Raw genomic sequence first — 21439 nt, 5'->3', positions numbered from 1 at the left:
TATATACATAAAATAATAAAAATATTATTTTATAAAATAAATAATAAATATCTTTTTACATTGGGACGAGAAAACTACCTGGCCTCAAATCTGCCCGTTGCCATCCCAGTCAAAACCACCACTACCACCTTTTGCACAAATGAAGCCATTAATCTTCTTCAATACATTATCCTACGCGGAAATCTCTTTTTTTTTTTTAATATAAATAATTCTCCAGTCTATAGTGCGCTGTTTTAATTAGAGAGGAAAAAGAAAAAGAAAAAGAAAAAAAAAAAAGAAAAACCTCTTGTCCCCTTCCAAGTTTCCCACCCACTTCCTTTATTATTTTTTAAATTATTTTATTTATTTTCAAAGCAGATAAACCAGCACTATCTCTTAACTAAAACACACTGCTGTAGTTGGCACTTCCTTCACAAGTTTACTTTTACAGATTAAAGAAAAACTCTCTTTCTTTCTCTCTTCAAACCCTAAAAATTATTTTATTCGTTTTTCAAAAAAATAAAAAATTCACAAAAAAGAGAGAGAGAGAGAAAAACTCAAAACGCTTCCCACATCACATACACCAAAAAAAAAAAAAAAACTCCTCTTGTCTTTTCTCTCTCTAATCTTCTTCTTCTTTGGTGGGTTTCGATTTTTCTTTCTTTGTTCTTCACTGCAAAGTAAAAAACCAGCTTGAGAGAGAAAGAGAAAGAGAGAGAGAGAGAGAGAGAGAAATGGCTATGGAGAATCGAGACACGGGCGATCAGTTGGCGCCATAGCCGGCATTGGTCTGGTCCCAATGGGGAAGGTTGAGGAAGAGCAGATTCTGCCTTCCACCGTTCCTTCCTCCGATTCGTCGGAGCAGCGAAATGTAGTGAATAATCGGTGCTGTTTCTGGTGTCGCCGGATTCGTAGGTTCGTCGGACTGAAATGCGTCTTGGTTCTGTTGCTCTCGGCGGCGGTTGTCCTCTCAGCCATCTTCTGGTTGCCGCCGTTCCTTCAGTTTGCGGATCGGGGCGATCTGGATCGGGATTCACCGTTCAAAGGTGTGTTTGTTTCTCGGCAAAATTCTTTGATTGCTTGTTGTTTTTCCGTCAGGTGATTTCGGTTTCTGGATTTGTTGGCGCCGACATTGTTTCTCAAGGCCTGGATCTAGATTTGTTTTGGAATTTTTATAAAGTTTTTTAGGTTTTCTTGAGGTGTTTTTGATTTGTGGTTTTTTGTTATCCGGTTGTTGTGAAGCTTGGTTTGGTGGTTGAGCAAATGCAGGTGAAGAAAAATAGAAAATAATTTGATTTTTGATAGGTTTATAATGCTTGCTTTAGTAGTTTGTTAATTTTGGTGGGAATTTTATGGTTCGTTGCTGAAAAGTTCTAGGGCACGAAGGGATTATGACAGTTTGAATTTCAGGCTTACGTCGTCATAATTTATTAGAAATGACAAACTTTACTATTTGGGTTTGCCGCAACAATGGGAAATTTATGCTTTAGTTTCAATTTCTTTCCATAAAAAATTTTATTTTTCTTTTGATTTCTCCTTTACCTTCTTGGGCAACTGACTGGAGGACAGTAGTAAGTACATATTGCGAGGAAATTCTAGATCTCTGATTTTTCGTTTATTTCTTAATGCCGTAAATCGTACTAATTCTATTTTAAGTTAAATTATCCCAAATTTTATGCCCCAGACCTAAATCTTGGTAATTTTAAATGGTTTAAAACAAGTATTTGAGAACTATGGTGCTTTCTTTCCTCTATTAGTTAAGTAGTTCTATTTTCTTTCAATAAAGGGTTGGGTAGCCAAATATGTTGTTTACCTGGATTAATCTGCGCATCTGCTTGCTACTGGCTACCATCTCCAAAAATGGAAATTAAGAAAAGAACAAAAAGAACAAAAAAAGAAAAAAAGAGTACCCAGTAAAAAGTTTATAAATAGTTCTAAGGCAGTCAACTCAATAATACAGCTAACATTTATGCTCAAATAAACTGTCTTAATCTGAATTTCAATTTTCGAACTTAGACTCTGAAACATAGATAAGTTTGAAATTTGAATTGCTCCTTTAGATGTTCTAGATGAATGGAACCAAAGTACTCTTATATTTCATTTCTTTTTTAATTTGAATTTGAAAATTGTATCTCGAGGTCCATAATATTGCAATTTCTCGCATGAGCAATTAGGCTTCATTTGTGCTTGTAATAATCCAATTCATTATTATGTTTCGTTGATGACCATGAATTAAATCCTCTCATCTGAAACAATGAGAACAAAGGCTGAAGATATTGGATATTAGGTTGTCAAAGAATGCGGTGGACTGGCACAGTACAAAGGTCTATTGTGATTGTTGTTGATATTTAGACGCTCTCATTCATATTGTTGTGATTTGAGTGTTGGTATGATTGTAGATAGACAAACAGAGAGAGAGAGGAACTGTTATAAATTTTGGGGGATGGGGGAAGGGGTTTAGTGGGTTGAGTTTTGTGATATTTAGGATGGCAGGAGAGCTTATTTATTGAATGCAGTAAGTGTCAAGAGTTTTAAAGACGGGGAGAGGAGTTGCTCTAGATTTTAAATCTCGTGATAATTAGTTGATTAGATCTAGTGGTTGATGAAGAGTGGGATAAAGTGAACGATGCTGATCCTTAATCAATAAAATTACAATACAATTAAAAAATCCCAAAGTGGGTTCGGGGGATTCCTGCGTATCAAAAAAGGTTATGCATCTTGTTAATTCAGTTAGATTTAGAAATAATTGCAAGGTTTTTATTTTGTCTTTTAAACTAGATTTGTTCTGTGTTTCATTGAAATACCACGTACTGTAGACTGCAATACTTGACTGCGACGTTTTATATCCCTACTATTCTTAAGATCCTGATTGAGTTAGGTAAACGTTTATAGCAATTGTGTTTGAGTAATTTTTTGTTTTGTTTTGTTTTTGTCTAGAGTTCTGTTTGAGCTTGTATTGGGTTGCTTCTCTTTATGTATTTTGTAAAACCAGAGTTTTTATAAACAAAGAATAAGGACTAAATATGTGATCCTAAAGGTTTTAGGTGATCAGGGGTGAGACGATTAAGATGTGATGGATCATATGGGGATAAAGTGACATGAGAGGGTGTTGAAAAGATACCCTAAGGGTAGCTTGGGCTATTTAGAAGTTTTGTGGGTTAAAGGTTTTTCCTTTGCAAATGTCTATGTCTATGTATGCACCTTTCATTTTAATCTTATAAAGCATTAGATCTCAGTTTGAAAACACGATATTTTTGTGTTCTTGATGTGTGCTTCTATTATTTCTTAAATGTGAAGATTGCAAAACAGGTCTCAGAGATAATGTGCATCTTATTCTCACTCATCATATGATGCCATTGCATCGTTCTTTTAAATTCTTTTTTTGTTTTTGTTTTGTTTTGTTTATTTATTTATTTTTTGTTTTGTTTTGTTTGTTTTTTGTTTTTTTTTTTTGATGAAGAATTGAGACTCTGTAACTAACAGTCCCTTTTAAGCAGATCACGATATAGTAGCAAGTTTCGACCTTATGAAGCCAGTTTCTTTGCTCCAAAACAATATCTTGCAGCTTGAGGAAGACATTTTTGCAGAAATAAACATTCCCTCCAAAGTATCTACACTTCTATCTCTTGTCTTATCACTAACTTCAAGTTATATGTATTCTGATCTAGTTCATGATTTGCATCAGGTGGTTGTCTTGTCTCTGGAACCCTTACGAGAACCGAACATAACAAGAGTTGTATTTGCAGTTGATCCAGAAGAAAAAAATTCAAAGTTGTCTGAAACAGCTGAAAGTCTGATAAGGGGATCTTTTAAAGTTTTGGTTACACGCCAGACATTTCTTCACCTGACCCCTTCTTTGTTTGGCGATGCATATTTTTTTGAGGTGCTAAAATTTCCAGGAGGAATCACGATAATTCCCGTTCAGAGTGCTTTTCTTCTGCAGAAAGTGCAAATCCTTTTCAATTTTACTTTAAATTTCTCCATCTATGAAATACAAGTAAATTTTAAGGAACTGACAAGGCAACTGAAGTTGGGGTTACATCTAGCATCTTATGAGGTTAGACAACTTTCTCTCTTTGTCTGTCCGTCCAATACGTATACGCATGTATGCTTTCTGGCTGAGGTGTAACTTGACATTTTAGGTTGTTTCCCACTGCCATTGTTTTGACTTAATAAACTCTTAGAAGGGTTATGATTTAATTGCCTTGAACGCACTTCATCAGATCCTGACTGATTTATTTTGTGAAATGCAGAACTTGTATGTTAGCTTATCAAACTCCAGAGGTTCAACATTAGATGCCCCGACCATTGTTCAGTCCTCTGTTGTACTGGCTGTTGGGAATACGCCTTCAACGCAAAGGTTGAAGCAGCTTGCTCAAACCATTACAAGTCGACACTCAAAAAACCTTGGTCTGAATAATACTGTATTTGGTAAGGTCAAGCAAGTCCGGCTTTCATCTATTATGCAACAGTATCTTCATGGTGGTGATGGTAGCTCACCTGCACAGTCACCTTCACCTGCTTCTCTTCCTCAGCCCCACCACCACCACCATCACCATCACCACCACCATCATCACCACCATGGTGCCCAGCTTGCTCCTGCAATTTCGCCAGAGCCTGCAACCAAGGGAGGTTCACCTGCAACTCAAAATAGTGTGCCTTCACCTCAGGATGGTGCACCTACCCCAGCGAGAAGTTCACCTCCTCCTGAGAAAAGCTATGTAGCAAAGCCACCTGGTTGCCATTTGGGCTATAGGTCTAAAGGGGAAGAGAGAAAGCGTCCTCACTTGGCTCCTGCTGTTGCACCATCAAAACCAAATGCATCTCCTCACCAGCCAGCTGCCTCACCGCACAAGCAAGTAGCCCCATCAAAACCCATCTCCAACCCTGTTCCAGTTTCCAGCCCTTTGCCAAGTGTAGTTTTTGCTCATGTTCAGCCCCCATCAAAGAGCAAACCAGATAAAGAACATTTTGACACGAGGCCAGCAGTTGCACCACCAACCCCTTCTACATGTGAGTATACCGATGATCTTAGCAAGTTAGTATAGTAGTTCAAAGTAATGATTATTGTGTGAATATATTTATGCTTTTTTTTGTGTGCGCGTGCGTGCTTTGAAGTCCTCCTTGTATTCCATATGGTTTCCTTTTTTTATTTATTATTTATTTACCGAAAGAAAAAAAGGAATTGCAGTTAAGACTCTTGCACACTTGAAAAAAAAAAAAAAATAAACGGCTCATGCCAATGATTATGAGCAATGGAACATTGAAGTAACTAGAGGTTTAACTGCACATGGAATTCAGGTTTATGTTCCATAACTGATGTAGGACCAATAGGGAGTGAATATGGCCAGAGAAAGAGAAAAGATGGGAGAACTAGAGAGAAGGGCTGAAGAAAAAAAAATGGAGAGAAGGATTGAAGAAATTAGATAGAGAGAGAATTAGGAGAGGGAATAATTTAATTCAATCCGTATTTATTTGCTCAAAATCTGAAATGCCTAGTACAACCAAGCATATTTATCGACCAGCAATTCTTGCACGACTTAGAATCTAACTCTAAGAACTTCAACTGGAATAAAATTTGTCCCTAAATGCTAGTAATCCAAAGTATTTACTCCCAAGTCCTAAAATAAGTGCATTAGTGTCTGATGTAATTTCTTGTTCTCCATTACTGATGGATTGTTATTGCAGCTTCTGCAGGTTCTCTTCCCACTGTTCAATTCGCAGTTTCACTGTTGCTTGCTCTTGTATTACATTTATAACCAAAGAGGATAAACAATCTGTTTTCTAGTTAAACCCACTAGTCTGTTTTCGAGGAAGACTCAACTGTATCATTTCCAACCGGATCTAGTGGAGTTTCTGTAACTGTGAACTACTCAAAAGGGTGTAGCTTCACATCTGAGTGGATGTATGTTGTTCCTATGTGTGTAAATATTGATTAAAATCCCAGCCAGCAAATGCATATTTGGGTCAAAGTCACAGAGGTGGCAGGCCTTTGGTTAAATGCATTGCTGCTGTTTTGTGTATTCTCTTCGGAAGAAATGTAAGAGGAAGAAACGAACAGATATCTTATGATACTTTTTTGTTTCCGGTTCCAAGTCAATCAGCTGTAGCATTAGGAGTTTTATGACATTTTTGTCGGAAAATCGCACTGGCAAAGCTTTTGAAAACTAGGTACTACTCTTCAGCAATGTTAGCAGTAATGGTAATTGTTTGGAAGCATGCTTAGAGTTGCTTCTGCCTATGACATGAAGATGTGACTTGTCATTACCAACGTTCCTACATAAAAGGTAAAACCCATGGGTGATCTTATGTATGACCCCATTTGAACATGTCTTTTTTCGCCCTGTGTGCATTGACCATATAAGATTTTGTCATTGTGGCTCTATTACAAATTTACAAGCAAGATGATTTCTTTAGTTCTTCCCACGTTAGGCGCATTTGAAAGCATTTGCATATTATTGTCGATTGTTTATATGAAAACAGGGTGTTCCTGAAATCATACTAAAACATCTGGTTTGAGAGTTAAAAATCCGGTCAGAGCAAAAAACTTTACCCAGGGCAAGGGAAAAAGAAACTTTCTTTTGCAAATATCTGACCTACGTTTTAAAAGAATATGTCATTGCAAGAATTCAAAGACAGAGTTTGTATGGAATAGTTAAGGGCTTGTTTAGTTCGCTGATTTGAGTTGAGATGTGACTTTATGTGAGTTTTTTTATTGTAGTAAAAAAATTAAAAGTGATTATTTTTGAGAGTTTTTTATTATAGCATAACTCGAATTCTATTCGGAGATTATATATTTTATTAATGAAAAAGCAAGCAAAAGGATGTTGAATTTATTTGAAGGAATCAAGACTTGTCTCAAGGATAACTAAACTCGAATCTGGTTCTCAAATAAACCCTCTAGATTATGAGGAGATTATTCAATAAAGCTGGGCCATTTTCCTTTCAGGAAAAGAAGATTGACTACGATTATGCATTGTAAGAGTTCATAAGTTGGTTAGTAACGTAATTGTAGTAAACAATATATTATTGTAAGTAGAATTATGAGAGTATAATGCTGTTTACACATTTTAAATTGAAAATTAAAGTATATTCTTATATTTTGCCATGTGATAGCTTTTGTGCACTGTCTCGCATGTGATGCCACTAGTCTCGGTTTTATATTCTACATACGAGAGTACTCTCTATCAAATAAACCATTTAAATTGAGAAAATCAGACGGTTTTTATAAAGTTATCAACCTAAAATGCCCACCAATAATGTGTGATGATAGAAATTAGGAGTCTTTCTAGCCGTTTCTTTATTGCTTGGCTTTTTATGTTTTGCAAAACATTTTCATGTGGTGATTTTTCCTATAAAGGATCCATTTGTACCAAGCACATTCACCATAGAACCATGGTTCTTGGTTTGAAACCTCAAATAGAGAGCACAAATAATTGACAACTTCTCATGTTATCAGAAGGGGGAAAGAGAGATAGAGAGTGAGGAGAAAGCAATGTGCTGTTTTAACAAAATTATAATGATGAAATAATAATACATAAAATTTAAATGCATGCATGTGGCATGTTACATTATATATTATACAATATATAAATGTTTTTAGCACTTAGCTAAAGAGAACCTAAGTTTTATTTTTATAAGATATAACTAGAGGTAATTTTCGGTTGAAAAAGAAGAGTAGAGAAATATTTTATATAACTTTATAATAAAATTTCCTTACGGAATACCTCCATAAATAAAAATAGATGGTTATGTTTAGTCAAGTGGGAATATAATCATTTTTCTAAATGGTCACAAAGGGTCCAAGTGTTTTGTATTTCTTTATTCAACAGTCATATTGGATTTTGTAAAGTATCATACGCATCTTAGACTTTAATCGCAATACATTATGAGATCTATATATAAAAAAACTACATCCCGTCAATTGGAAAACAACAATTTATTAACACTATATTATAAAAGAAATTGAAATAAATTTCAGAACGTGTGAATTACTCTTTTAGCAGATTGGGGCATGGATGGTATGCCGGATAGAATACCTATATTAGTGCTAATGCTACCAATGGGTTGGTACATACCTTCCCTTTTTCTTCTCCCATGGGTTCAATGTTTAATACTAGGGTGATTTCTACATTTCAATTTATATAAGACCAATGACCGAATTCCGACTAATTAGAGAGTTGGTATTGCGTAGTAGATAATAAAAGCGGGAAAAAGTAAATAAGAGACAAAGACACAAGAGATTTATAATGGTTTCCTGAGGAATCCAGGTACGTCTATTGTAGGGTATTCGATGATGATTCCACTAATATCGATGAAAAAGTACAATATAATTGAGAGAGAAGCGGGAAGAGAGAAGAGGGGAATGATAGAAAATAATAATAATCTGGGTAAAACTAAGCCTAATGTTCGAAGAAAGCGCTCTGTATGCCTTGGAATGCATGAAGAACACTGTAGGAGGCTAGGGTTTGTAGGCGTGGTGCTCTGGGCGTGAATATGTGTGAATCAGGGATCATATGGTCATGAATTAATCCCCTTTTATAGGCTTGGTGGCTGAATTTCTCTAGTATAAGATATTCTCTTTAAATTTTGATAGGAGATATCCTATAACTAAGCCTGAAGTTTGAATATTTGAATTAGGATTGAGATAATCCCTTTTCTAGAGGAGATATCTAAGGCTCCATTCATTTCACCGATTCGAGTTTAGAATTCAAGTTTTGCTACAGTAAAAAGCTCTCAGAAACAGTTACATCTAACTTTTTAGCTACAGTAAAAAGCTCTCATATAAAATCACATCTCACTTTGAATTAAAAATTCGAATCAGCGAACTAAATGAGCCTAAGTTTAAATGAGATTCTTTGAGATTTAGGGACACAATCTCGTGCATAATCTAATCATTATCTGGTAACTTGGGCGTCAAGTTGCCCATGCAATTCGGGTAACTTGCCGGACGAGCTGTCGGTCCGTTAGGTCGCGACCCGAGTTGTTCGAAGCTCGCGGCTTGATTTTGAAAATTCACACAGTAAACTATCTACTTAAAAAGTGCCCTTACTCTTGAATAATTCCATATTTAGTCAAATAACTATATAGTAACACTAATCAAGAGTAAGTAGTAAAAATTCAGATCCATACATTTTTAAAAAGAATTTGTCAAGATCTCTCTTAAAAAAAAAGAAAATAGAAAGAGAAAAAGAATGAATGAAATACAAAACATAAAACAATCAGGTTTTATCTGATAATTTCTAGGAAAAGGAAAAAAGCATTCATAAATAAGTTTGTGGATTAATTTGAAAAAACTAAGTCTTAATTGTGTCATTAAATTTTAAAATTATTCTCATTTTGTCCCTTAAACTCTAAAAACTCACAATTTACACCACAAATTTTCAATTAATGCGTGAGACTAACGTAGAATTGAGGAGATAAAAGTAGAAACTTTTAACAATTGAGGGATAAAGTAAGAATAACCTTAAAGCTTAGGGGTACAATGAGATAAATCTTAAAAAAAAGTCAAATCAAAATACGCATTAATTTAAATACACAAACTCGGAGGTTCTTTTTCATCATCTCATATGATAAGTGACTGAGCTCTCTCTCTCTCTCTCTCTCTCTCTCTCTCTCTCTCTAAGAGTCACGGAGGGTGTCACGGAGGTGTCATTCTCCCCGTGACAGTGGCACCACAAAAAAAAAAACAATTTCACGTTCCATTTCTGCTCACGAAAGGACAGTCTTCCCTCGAGAAATATCAGGAGTCAACTCCAACACGGCCACACCAATCCCACAAACACACACCCAAAAATCTCTCTTTTTCCTCTCATTTTTCATTCCCCACCACATCAAACAAACCAAAAAAAAAAAAAAAAGGAAGGAAAAAATCTTCCTAGAAAGCGTCTCGCATTTGCCATGCGCTTTTTGGCGCTTCCAACCCAACAAAGAGACGCCCATTTTTTCAGATTTTTTTCATATCTTGTCCTCTGTTATTATTGTTTCTTCTCCATAAAAGCGCCTTTCTTATTGGTGGAGCAAAGTTGAATTTCAGTCTATACTGGGTTTTGTTCGTTTCTTGTTGAATTTGAAGGTCGCATCTAGGTCCTGTGCAAAAAGAGGATTTTTTTTTTCTGTAAGAATCTTGTGAGGCTTTCACTAGCTAATGATTGTTTGTTTGCTGAGAAAACTCGGGAAAATGTAACAAAAATCAACCTTTTTTGTTGTTGTTGTATTATTTGCATTCTTATTTCATGTTATGGAAGGCTCTTTCTATTTACCTGGACTTATTAATTGCTTCTTCCTTGTTTTATTTTTATTTTTTTTTCCTTTTCTAATTGTATATATACATATGTGCATAACTGAAACTAGTCCTGAACATTTTTGCATGGTATATTCACAAATTTACTCTTATATTTTGGTAGATATTGAGAACATTTGATCTGGGTCTGATCCATATTCAAGTAAAATGACCAACTTGGGGTTGTTTTCTGGGGCAAAACCTATCAAGTCTGTGATTGTGAGGTTCAGATTGCCGTATTACACGCAATGGGGTCAGAACCTCCTGGTTTGTGGCTCTGAACCAGTTCTTGGTGCTTGGAATGTGAAGAAAGGTCTGTTACTGAGCCCTGTTCATCAAGGTAATGAGCTCATATGGAGTGGGACTATTTCGGTTCCGACCGGGTTCGAATCAGAGTACAGTTATTATGTGGTGGACGGTGAGAAAAATGTGCTGAGATGGGAGATGGGGAAGAAGCGCAAATTGTCATTGCCTGAGGGAATTCAAGATGGAGTGTTGGTAGAGTTACATGATCTTTGGCAGGTATTATGTTCTCTCTCTTTCTCTCTAACTTTGGATTGTCTTTGATTTAAGATTCCTCGTCTTTTTTGGCCTTTTGATAATGTGGTCAACTTTACTGGCAAACGTTTTGTATTTGCACTGTGGGCAATATGGCCATCTTCTAGTTATTTTATGATTTTTTTGGAATCTTGTAATGATTCTCTTCTTGTTAGGTATGTGGTGTATGTGATTGCCAATGAATGCTCTAAAAAGAAAAGTGAACTTCAGAATCTCACAGAAATCCACTTTTAGAGTTCCAAATTCTTATTCTTGTTTCTTTATTCCCTTTGATTTTGTTATTCACCCGTTTTCATGTTTTAAGTTAGTATTTTATTTTCTCTTTTGTTTGTTGTTGATAGTTTCTGAATCTGGTGTCTTTTCTTTATTTACTTTTTTTTAAATTCTAATTTATCTGCTACATCTGAATGTGATTGATAAAAAGATGGAGATAAGTAATGTCTTTCAATAACATTGCCTGCTCCAAATTGTCAGAATATGTCTCATGATGCTTTCTTCTTTTCAGTGTATAAAAAAAATTGAATATATGCATTTAATATACTGTTCATCATCTTTAATTAGTGTGAGGACGCATTCAATTTGTTGCACCAAAGTCAATAGGAGATTAGGACAAGGGAAAGTGAATTGCTTAAGATATTACTCATGGAGAAGAAGGATAAGCGGTTCTTTTTATTTTTTTATCTATGTATTTTTACTATAATCCATAATTTTTAAGAAAGACGACCATTTTATGAAGGGAAACAACATGAAGTACAAAAGCAAAGTTGATAAGATGTCCTCATGGAATTACAAGGAGACTGCAGTAGTCTCAATGGAAATAACAAGATAACATAATCAGATTTAAAGGAACAACCCTAAACTGTTAGTTTAATATTGATTATCAAACTTGAGTTATTAAATGTTGCTTTGCAACCAAACTTGAGTTATTTAAAAAGTTGTTGTCTTTAAGCATTTTATTTTATTTAATTTTGATACAACATGGGATCGAACCCGCAAGTCTTTAAGCATTTTATAAAAGATCTGACTCTTTTCTCCATGACACTGGAGGAGAAAAATATTATCACGAAAGGATATTTGTCAAAGAACACTAGCTTTCTTAGAATATTTTGTATAAAAACTGTAGATCCTGGAAGGAAGGAAAGAAGAACAGTTCTTTTCTTTCTTTGGCTCTGTTTTCTTATTTTACGGCAACTTATCCACTTATAGCTAATTTAATTATTTTTATGCTTTGTTCTTTAGTTGCTGTGTAGTGTGGTTGGTTAGGATCAACCTTTTGTGAACAACAGTCTGGTAGACTTCTCATAGGAGTTGCTCTTGGTATAGTTGTCTTCTTAATGTTAATATTCTTCTGAAAGTTTTATGCTTTTTTGGAGTCGAATTATGTTTGTTTAGAAGTTGCTCATGCAAGCTAGGTTAATCTTTTTGACAACTTCATCTAAATTTTCTGTTATCAAATCCAGACCGGTGATGATACGCTTCCTTTCAGAAGTGCCTTCAAAGATGTCATATTCCGCAGAAGTTGCAATTTGAAGATAGAGAGGCCTCTTGCAGTAACTGAAAATAAGTTGGGCCATGAACGTAATTTTGATTAAATTAACTTTCTAGTTACATTTGACATAGTATACAATCTGGTAATTGTCTATTCCCAAAGTAATGCTTTTACTTGACTTCTGTCAATAATCAGATTCAGTACTTGTCCATTTCAAGATCTGCTGTCCAAACATAGAAGAGGACACATCAGTGAGATTTCTTTCTATTTTTCTGCGGTGATATCCTCAGATTTATAGCTGGTAGATGTATAATTATCAATTTATTACCTTGCTGCTTGGTACTAATAATGTTGAATGTGAGCAGATTTATGTTTTTGGTAGCTCCACCAAACTGGGGAAATGGAAGGCTCAAGATGGTCTTAAACTAAGCTATGCTGGTGATTCCATCTGGCATGCGGACTGCGTGTTGCCAAAGACTGACTTTCCAATTAAATATCCTTGTGGAGTTTTAGCTGTTAATGATTTGATGGTGTGATTTATATTGCATTTAGTAGTCTGATTCTGGTTATTGTAATGTTTTCATTGTTTGTGTTTCTCTTTCTCTTCCTTGACAGCTATTTCACATATAAATACAGTAAATACAGAAATGCAGAAAGCTTTTCTTTGGAAACTGGTCCTACTCGAGACCTCTCTCTTGGATCCTCAAACACTCAACCAAGATACATTGTTCTCTCTGATGGCATGTTGCGAGTAAGCCATTGATAGTCCAACGAGATTATGAGAATTATAAACAATTTAATGAATGTTGAGTTTCATAAGAGCTTGGAATTTGTCCTAAAGTGCTGAGACTCGTTGGAACTCCAGTGATGGTAATCATCTTTGACTTGCTTTGTAGGAAACGCCTTGGCGGGGTGCTGGTGTTTCTATCCCCATGTTCTCTGTTAGGTCAGAAAGTGATCTTGGAGTTGGAGAGTTTCTTGACCTAAAGTTACTTGTTGACTGGGCTGTTCAGTCAGGGTTCCATCTAGTGCAACTCTTACCGATCAATGATACGTCAGTTCATAAGATGTGGTGGGATTCATATCCCTACAGGTACGGAGTCGACATGTCATGATCAGACACTAACGATACTTTTCTGACTGCTTTTATTCTTCATTATTCTAGTTGCATTATGGTTAACATATTGATTGTATCTTGATCTCGTATTTCTTGGTTTTGCAGTTCACTTTCTGTGTGTGCATTGCATCCTTTGTACTTGAGAGTACAGGCCCTTTCAGAGAAGATACCTCAGGATATCAAGGTGTGAACTGGATTTAGTTTTATTTTAAACTTTCCTTTTTCCGAAGAAGCAGAAACTAAAATTAGCTGTTGGCTGTGCCATAAATTGTGCTGATTATGTGATGTCGCCCTTTATAACCTTACATATAATTTGTTTCTGGAAAAATTGCAATTAGGTGGTCCATATAACCCTATGAAAACAATATTGTCTCTTTGGAGCTGAAATATATATTTTATTATGCACTCTACATTAGTACTTATTTTTCTCTAGGCATACATTTTAATAGAAAAGTTTTTATTAGTGATGAAAGAATTTTATTACATTAACACTCTGCTTAAGATAATAAGTAAAGCCTTTATCTCACTACAACGTTTCTTTATAGTGTGGCATCTTATGGTGACAAATTTTAGGCACTGATTTGAAATTTGTCAGAAAGAGACAAAATCCCTTTATTTATTATTATTGTTATTGTTATTACTTTTCATTTCTCAACTGATTTTACTTTACATTATTGCTCTTTTCTTACAGGAAGAGATTGAGAAGGCAAAAGAACAACTAGATGGAAAGGTAGTGCATTTAGTGATTCATATATTTTATTGATATCTCATAAAGACATCAACGGGTTATGCTATTTTTATTTTTCTTTGAAGCCCAGTCTCTCTTGTTATTTTGGCACATCATTTCGCGTCTAAATAAATATTTATTCACTTCTGCAGAATTGCACTGATGTAGTTTCGAGTTATAAACGAAAAAACGTCACTTTCTTTCAGAGCACAATCTCTTTTTGCTCATTAGGGTTACCCGGGGCACAGTAAGTAGGGGATAAAATTTATATTCCTGCTCTGATTGTGATGCTTCCGATATCATGATCAAAGAATGTTTCCATCATTGCATTTACAAGCAAATAATATCGTGACGTTAGTTTATCTTTTTATGTTTTATGGCTATTGCAACCATTCTTTTTCTATACTCAATAAGATAAAACAGCTAAATATGATTAAAGACCTATTCACAGCTTTAAAGGAAAGTTTCAGGAACATAAAGAAATAATCTTCATGATTGTCATAGTTCTATGTTGAGTAACCAAAATTTGGGTTCTTGGCCTTTCTAGATTTGTTTCTTGTGATTTTTGTGACATTTTGTGTCTTGAGTGACAAAGTCATGATGATGATGAGGTTATGTAGTATGCATCCTTGAAAGGCTTTGTTGAAGTTAATTAATGTTTTTTGAAATGAACCTCTGCAGGATGTCGATTATGAAGCTACCATGACTACTAAACTTTCAATTGCCAAGAAAATATTTGCACTAGAGAAAGATTTGATCCTTAACTCCAGTTCCTTTCAAGAATATTTTTCTGAGAATGAGGTCTCAAATTTTTACCTGCTTGAACTATTTAGTTTTAATACAGCAAAAGATCCAAAAATCTCTCACTTTTTTCCAAGTTTTACTTTAACGGAAGTTTTCTGCAATAACTAATCGCACTCTTGTTTTGATCGCATATAGGATTGGCTAAAACCATATGCAGCATTCTGTTTTTTGCGCGATTTCTTTGAAACGTCAGATCACAGCCAATGGGGCCGCTTTTCTCATTATTCAAAAGAAAAGGTGGCCATCTAGTTGATTTCTCCTTAGCTTATTTTATAAAAAACAATATGATTGTACATTTATGTTTCTATATTCATCTATTTATTTATATCTAGATATGACTGGCATTATCCAATCATTTTTGTACAATTGATTAGAAATTGAGTTTATGTTTGAAATATATTTATTACACACACACACACACACATATTCAAGTGCGTTGAAATCCAACAGAGATTTTTATCTTTCTTACAGCTAGAGAAACTTATCTCCAAAGATAGCTTGCACTCTGAAGTTATCTGCTTCCATTACTACATCCAATACCATTTGCACATACAAGTAAGCAGTACTCTTTCTCTTTTGTGTATCACTTGTGGCGTGGAACAAAGAAATATTATTGTTGAATTGTGTGCTAATGTTGTGAACTGCCAGTTGTCGGAAGCTGCAAATTATGCGAGAGAGCAAGGAGTCATATTGAAAGGCGACCTACCTATTGGTGTCGACAGAAACAGTGTAGATACCTGGGTTTATCCTAATTTGTTCCGCATGAACACGTCCACAGGAGCTCCTCCAGATTACTTTGACAAAAATGGGCAGAATTGGGGATTTCCTACTTACAATTGGGAGGAAATGTCAAAAGATAACTATGCTTGGTGGCGAGCTCGTTTATCGCAGGTTTATAAATTCAATCTTTGTTGTATCTTTGCTTTGCGTCCTTTCTATTAAATTTTCTAACAAGATAAATATTGTTTTTCTTTGCAGATGGCCAAATACTTTACAGCATATAGAATTGATCATATATTGGGCTTCTTTCGGATTTGGGAGCTTCCAGAGCATGCAATGACTGGACTAGTAGGAAAATTCAGACCTTCCATCCCTTTAAGTCAGGTACTAACTAGCTGGGAAAATGGAAAATTTTGTATTTGCTAGATGATCAATAAGGGCTTCAAGAAGAAACTTCCTCATGCTCCCTTAGTCAATACATATAAAGTATGCCTCCTTTTCAGGAAGAATTAGAACGAGAGGGAATTTGGGACTTTGATCGCCTAAGCCGGCCATATGTTCTGCAGCAATTCTTACAGGTTACTGATTTTCTTACTTTTGCATAATCTAGTTATCATCAGTAATTGCATGTTTCTTGTTACTGTAAACTATCCCTTCAGCATTTAGTCCCCGATGCTCTGTCTTTATTTTTATTCATTTTGTTTTTTGTTTGAATAATTTTCAGGATAAGTTTGGAATCTCTTGGTCTTTTATTGCTTCAAATTTTCTGAATGAATATCAGAAGAACCAATATGAGGTGATAATCATTTTTATGTTTTAATTTGTTATTTTTTTCTCTTTTCAATTTCCTTGTTTGCTCGCTGAATTTATTGAAGGTATTTAAACATTATGTTGTTCTGCTGTTGACGTTGATGTACACCTTTACAAATTTTTGGATTGACTTCCAATATTTTCTTAACTCTCATGTCAGACCATGTCGCACCGTATTACCATTGCTCTGTCATTTAATGCTCTGGACATGTCATAGAATTCTGTAGGGTTTTGTAGGTGTCCCCTTTTTTTCCCCCCCTCTCAATATAGGGTTTTGTACATTAGTTTAATATGGAATGAGATTCAAATGACACCATGAGATGTCTGAAGTAATTAATTTTTCCGTAAGCCCATTATAGCTTAAAGAATAGATTTTTTAGGGAATGGAATGATATGCAATATCACTTTTGTTAGAGCAATATTTTGGTGAGTGGAGCCGTAGAATAACCTTATGAATTACAGGAGTATGTTTTTGATATTTTTGTTGAATGCCTATTTATTTGGTTGGTGCTTATGGATTCTATTTTATGTCCATGCAAGGTGTTCTGGATCCTTAACTTATTTGAAATCTGACTGCCCCCGCTTTAGGCTTGTGTTTCTGCTTATTTTGGCATTTTTAGGCCACAATAAACGATGCAACTGCATTTGATGGTTTTAAAAAAATATTTTCTTTACTTTTTTTTAATAGTTCAAGGAGGACTGCAACACAGAAAAAAAAATTGCATCCAAGCTGAAATCGCTTTCTGAAAATTCTTTGTTAGATAATGAAGACAAGATACGGCGCGATCTTTTTGATCTTCTACGGGTAAATTTTTACTATAAACGTACTTTTAACTTTTTATATTTATTTTTTTGCACGTCCTAAACTTTTCTTGAATACATTTTCCGTCCTTGTTCCGGATTTTTACTTATTCTATTGCTCTTTCAGAATATAGTTCTTATTAGAGATCCAGAAGATCCAAAGAAATTCTACCCTCGCTTTAATCTGGAAGATACTTCCAGTTTCCAAGATTTGGATGATCACAGGTACTCTATATATATATATATATATAATATATTCCTTTTGCTGAATGCATGCCTGAATAAATTAAGTGCTATTTATGGGAACGATTCTTTTATCTTTAACATCCCTAGTTTAGTGCCGACATCATCCCTAGTTTAGTGCCGACATTGTAACTCTTATTTGTCATCGACAGCAAAAATGTTCTGAAAAGATTGTACTATGACTACTATTTCCACCGGCAAGAGAATCTTTGGCGGCAGAATGCTCTGAAGACTCTTCCTGTTCTGCTAAACTCATCTGATATGCTTGCCTGTGGGGAAGATCTCGGCCTTATTCCTTCTTGTGTTCATCCTGTACGCTCATTCAAATCCTTAATTTCTTTGATCTTTAGACATTTCCTCAAATGGGAGCTTCTCTAATTTGATTAATTTTCATGCAGGTTATGCAAGAACTGGGCTTAGTAGGCTTGCGCATTCAACGCATGCCTAGTGAACCTGGTTTGGAGTTTGGTATTCCTTCACAATACAGCTATATGACGGTAAAGATCTTGCATCACGTTTCTCTACTGTTTTTACACTTGAATATCCTGGTACAATTATTGTCCTTACAGGTTTGAGGAAGACCTCTGGTTCTCATTCCTCTTTGTTTGTTTTCTTTTCTCTTTTAAGGAATTCTGGTTGCTTCATATTAAAAACAAATACAGATACATATGCACACACACACAGAGATATATACATATAAATAGAGTGACTATGTAACAAATTAAAATTGGCAAAATGACCCCTTTCATTTTCATAAAGAACGATCACGCGGTCGTTCTTTGTAAAATGTGGTCGTTCCTGGTCATTTTGAAAATAAAATTTTTTTGGAAAGTTATTTTACAAAGAAAACTTTTCTATTAAGTCCTAGATGCTGCATAAAATATATCACTTTTCAATTGCCAAACATAAAACACTTTTAATATCCTTGTAATATTTTTTATGCACCAGATTGACCCTTTGGTTAATTTTCCTCATCTTAATTGTAATATTGTAATCTGAAAGTGATTTATTTGTGTGCCAATCTATCAGGTGTGTGCTCCATCTTGCCATGACTGCTCAACCCTGCGTGCTTGGTGGGAGGAAGACGAAGAAAGACGAAGACGGTACTTCAAAACTGTTGTCGGCTCTGACTTGCTGCCGCCTAGTACCTGTGTTCCTGATGTGGCGTATTTTGTCATTAAGCAACATGTTGAAGCTCCTTCAATGTGGGCAATTTTTCCACTTCAGGTGCCTAGGCGGTTCTAAAACTGAGAACTCAATTTGTTAAATGCCGAAACTTTTGTTCTCATTTTTTTCCGGCTTTCCTTTTGTTCAGGACTTGTTCGCTTTGAAGGAAAAGTACACAAGACGTCCTGCAACAGAGGAAACAATCAACGACCCCACGAATCCAAAGCATTATTGGAGATATCGTACGTATAGATTCTTGTTTTTCAAGATCATTTAACAAATTAAGTTTGGTTCTATTTCATTTTGGTTTGTTTGAGTTCACCACTCGTGTTGTCACGCTCAGGTGTGCATGTGACATTGGAGTCTTTGATCAAGGATAACGAGCTGGTAACCACCATTAAAGATCTTGTACAAGATAGTGGACGGGCATATCCCGTGGGGCAATCCGTAGCTCAAGCGAAGCGGGAAGCAGCAGTTCCTGCCACCGAGAAGCAACAAATTGTGAATGGCAAGGAAAAGATCTCTCTAGGAACACAGAAAGAGCCTGTCGCCGTTCTCTGAGAATTTCTTGGTGAATTATGTTTCCTTCCACTACTAGACCTTGGTAGTCTGAATTCAACCAAAGAGTTTACTGAAATCAATATTTCTTTCGACAAGCACGCAACAAATAAAAGGTGTAATAAAAATTGGGAAAAAGGAAGATAAAATCTCATGAAATGAATAATGGCTGCCATGCAAGTCATGTTATTTTAGCATCAATGCTTTCCGATAATGAAGAAATCTTATGGATTTCTTGCCATAAGTACAAGTGCAACTTCGTCTCTTTGTTAGGATCGCTGCTACTTTTGTGTTGCATAGTTTAACAATTTGTTTTGTTGGATATATTATTAGATCGCGGATGAGAGCTTCTGTTGCGAGCAAATGTATTTTTACTGGTATTAAATCTGGGAAACTTTACAATTATACCATTACAGTTTCAAGTGTAGTATTTAGAAGCATAAATTTTTATTTTTATTTTTTGATGGGGGGGAGAAGGTTGATAAACGTTTGAATGGAATCACAATTTGTGTCAAGGACCTTGTTCAGTAGGCCGGCCAATTGGTGGGGTTAGTTTTTGATTGTTAGATTTTATTAAGATCACATCAGATAAGAAACGTATGCAGAACATATAGTTTATTATAGTTTATGTTACTACTAGATCAGATGGTTAAAAGGTAACGAACTATAGATAATTTATTTATTTTTTGTCATCAGTTTTACAAGAAAAACTCCCTTTGTCTTTTAACAAATTTGATATCCAAATGTTTGGGGAAATATTTATAGTAGAGCGTGGTGGAGCATGTAGAAATGCATTTGACCATAAAATCCACTGCTCTGAGATGAATGACCATTGTTTCATCCCGTGCTCCAGCCCGTAGTGTAATATTGAGTTCATCTACGACTTGTTTGGGTTTGTCTGTAATAACTAATAAGGATTTTAGTGCTGGAAGGAAGGAGAGGGATTTAAAATAAAAGGACCATATCCATGGACCACAGAGGTGTAAGCTATGTCATATTATACCCATGGAATAGAGGAGATAGATGGACGACACCTATGGTTGAAATGTGAGCGTTTTAATCGGATTAAATTTGCTGGTGGTTTCAGTCTATATGTCGTCGCTAATAATGTCGTCGTTAATAACTCTTTTTGTTGTAGTATTATCTACAAACATGGATGCGAACACACATATATCATTCATATACATATGTGTGTGTTAAAATAAAATATGTATATATATATATATATATATATAGGAATATTTTTTGTGTCTGGATGAATTTTGGTTCCATTTCAATCCACATTAACTTGATTTAGATACATATATGGGTCCCAAATATCAGCGTTCTATGTACAATTAATTGAAAATTCTGGTTCCATTCCTACTGTTGTTATTATTATTATTATTATTATTATTATTATTATTATTATTATTATTATCGTTATCGTTATTATCGTTATCGTTATCGTTATTATCGTTATCGTTATCGTTATCGTTATTATCGTTATCGTTATTATCATTATCGTTATTATCGTTATATTATTATTATTATTATTATTATTATTATTATTATTATTATTATCGTTATCGTTATTATCGTTATCGTTATCGTTATTATCGTTATCGTTATCGTTATCGTTATTATCGTTATCGTTATTATCATTATCGTTATTATCGTTATCGTTATCGTTATCGTTATTTATTGTTATTGTTATTTATTGTTATTGTTATTATTGTTATTATTAATAATAACTCTAATAATAATAATTATTATTTTTTATGTTTTTCGATTGTGAACCAAAAAACTTGTGATATATTATGTTATCATAATAGGCCCATGTCTGTGTAGTAGAGGTGTCAAATGGGCCGGGCCGTTTATGGACGGCCCGGCCCAGCTCGTAATAGTGTTCGATTCGGCACGGCCCGGTTCGCTATTGTTACGGGCCGTGCCGGCACGGCACGTGTAATGGGCTAGGGCTGGGCCTCAGCTTCTCAGCCTGCGGCCCAAGCACGTGGAGGCCCGTGGTACGGCCCTTGTTTGACCCGGCCCAAGCCCTGATTCGGCCCTTGTTCGGCCTGGCCCAAGCCCGCGAAACGGCCCATTTCATTTGGTCCAGGGGGCCCTTCGTGGGCCCAACGTGCGGCACGTGACGGGCCTCCCATTTGGCCCGTCACGTGCCTCCCGTTTGGCACGTGACGGGCC

General features: G+C 35.3%; 2 protein-coding genes across 2 annotated transcripts; both read left to right on the top strand.

Annotated features, from left to right (window-relative positions):
• The first annotated feature begins 586 nt into the window (after window positions 1-586).
• LOC21410505 lies at window positions 587-6063 on the top strand. The gene is made up of 5 exons (XM_024175382.1): window positions 587-1025; window positions 3477-3586; window positions 3665-4036; window positions 4233-4992; window positions 5668-6063. Exons 1-5 carry the CDS (start codon window positions 779-781, stop codon window positions 5736-5738), a joined length of 1560 nt encoding a protein of 519 aa, XP_024031150.1. The 5' UTR covers window positions 587-778; the 3' UTR covers window positions 5739-6063.
• Window positions 6064-9562: 3499 nt separating this feature from the next.
• On the top strand, window positions 9563-19686 carry LOC21410504 (4-alpha-glucanotransferase DPE2). The gene is made up of 23 exons (XM_024175348.1): window positions 9563-10096; window positions 10386-10783; window positions 12280-12397; window positions 12504-12559; window positions 12674-12801; window positions 12933-13059; window positions 13205-13401; window positions 13531-13609; window positions 14117-14155; window positions 14834-14953; window positions 15092-15193; window positions 15428-15511; window positions 15605-15847; window positions 15935-16060; window positions 16180-16254; window positions 16401-16472; window positions 17175-17291; window positions 17415-17512; window positions 17683-17842; window positions 17929-18027; window positions 18560-18757; window positions 18846-18939; window positions 19041-19686. Exons 2-23 carry the CDS (start codon window positions 10430-10432, stop codon window positions 19256-19258), a joined length of 2904 nt encoding a protein of 967 aa, XP_024031116.1. The 5' UTR covers window positions 9563-10096; window positions 10386-10429; the 3' UTR covers window positions 19259-19686.
• The last annotated feature ends 1753 nt before the right edge of the window (window positions 19687-21439 follow it).

This window comes from Morus notabilis, unplaced genomic scaffold (assembly GCF_000414095.1).
Source record: "Morus notabilis unplaced genomic scaffold, ASM41409v2 Scaffold78, whole genome shotgun sequence".
NCBI lineage: Eukaryota > Viridiplantae > Streptophyta > Magnoliopsida > Rosales > Moraceae > Morus > Morus notabilis.
The sequence above is the reverse complement of the archived record's forward strand: the minus strand, read 5'-3'. Positions and strand labels throughout refer to the sequence as shown.

Excerpts from the sequence above, each read along its gene's own strand:
- LOC21410505 (XM_024175382.1), top strand. The coding sequence starts at position 779 with ATGGGGAAGGTTGAGGAAGAGCAGATTCTGCCTTCCACCGTTCCTTCC. Across the intron at positions 1,026-3,476 it reads TCGGGATTCACCGTTCAAAG|ATCACGATATAGTAGCAAGT; the intron begins GTGTGTTTGTTT and ends CCTTTTAAGCAG. Across the intron at positions 3,587-3,664 it reads AAATAAACATTCCCTCCAAA|GTGGTTGTCTTGTCTCTGGA; the intron begins GTATCTACACTT and ends GATTTGCATCAG.
- LOC21410504 (XM_024175348.1), top strand. The coding sequence starts at position 10,430 with ATGACCAACTTGGGGTTGTTTTCTGGGGCAAAACCTATCAAGTCTGTG. Across the intron at positions 12,398-12,503 it reads AAATAAGTTGGGCCATGAAC|ATTCAGTACTTGTCCATTTC; the intron begins GTAATTTTGATT and ends GTCAATAATCAG. Across the intron at positions 13,060-13,204 it reads TCTCTGATGGCATGTTGCGA|GAAACGCCTTGGCGGGGTGC; the intron begins GTAAGCCATTGA and ends CTTGCTTTGTAG.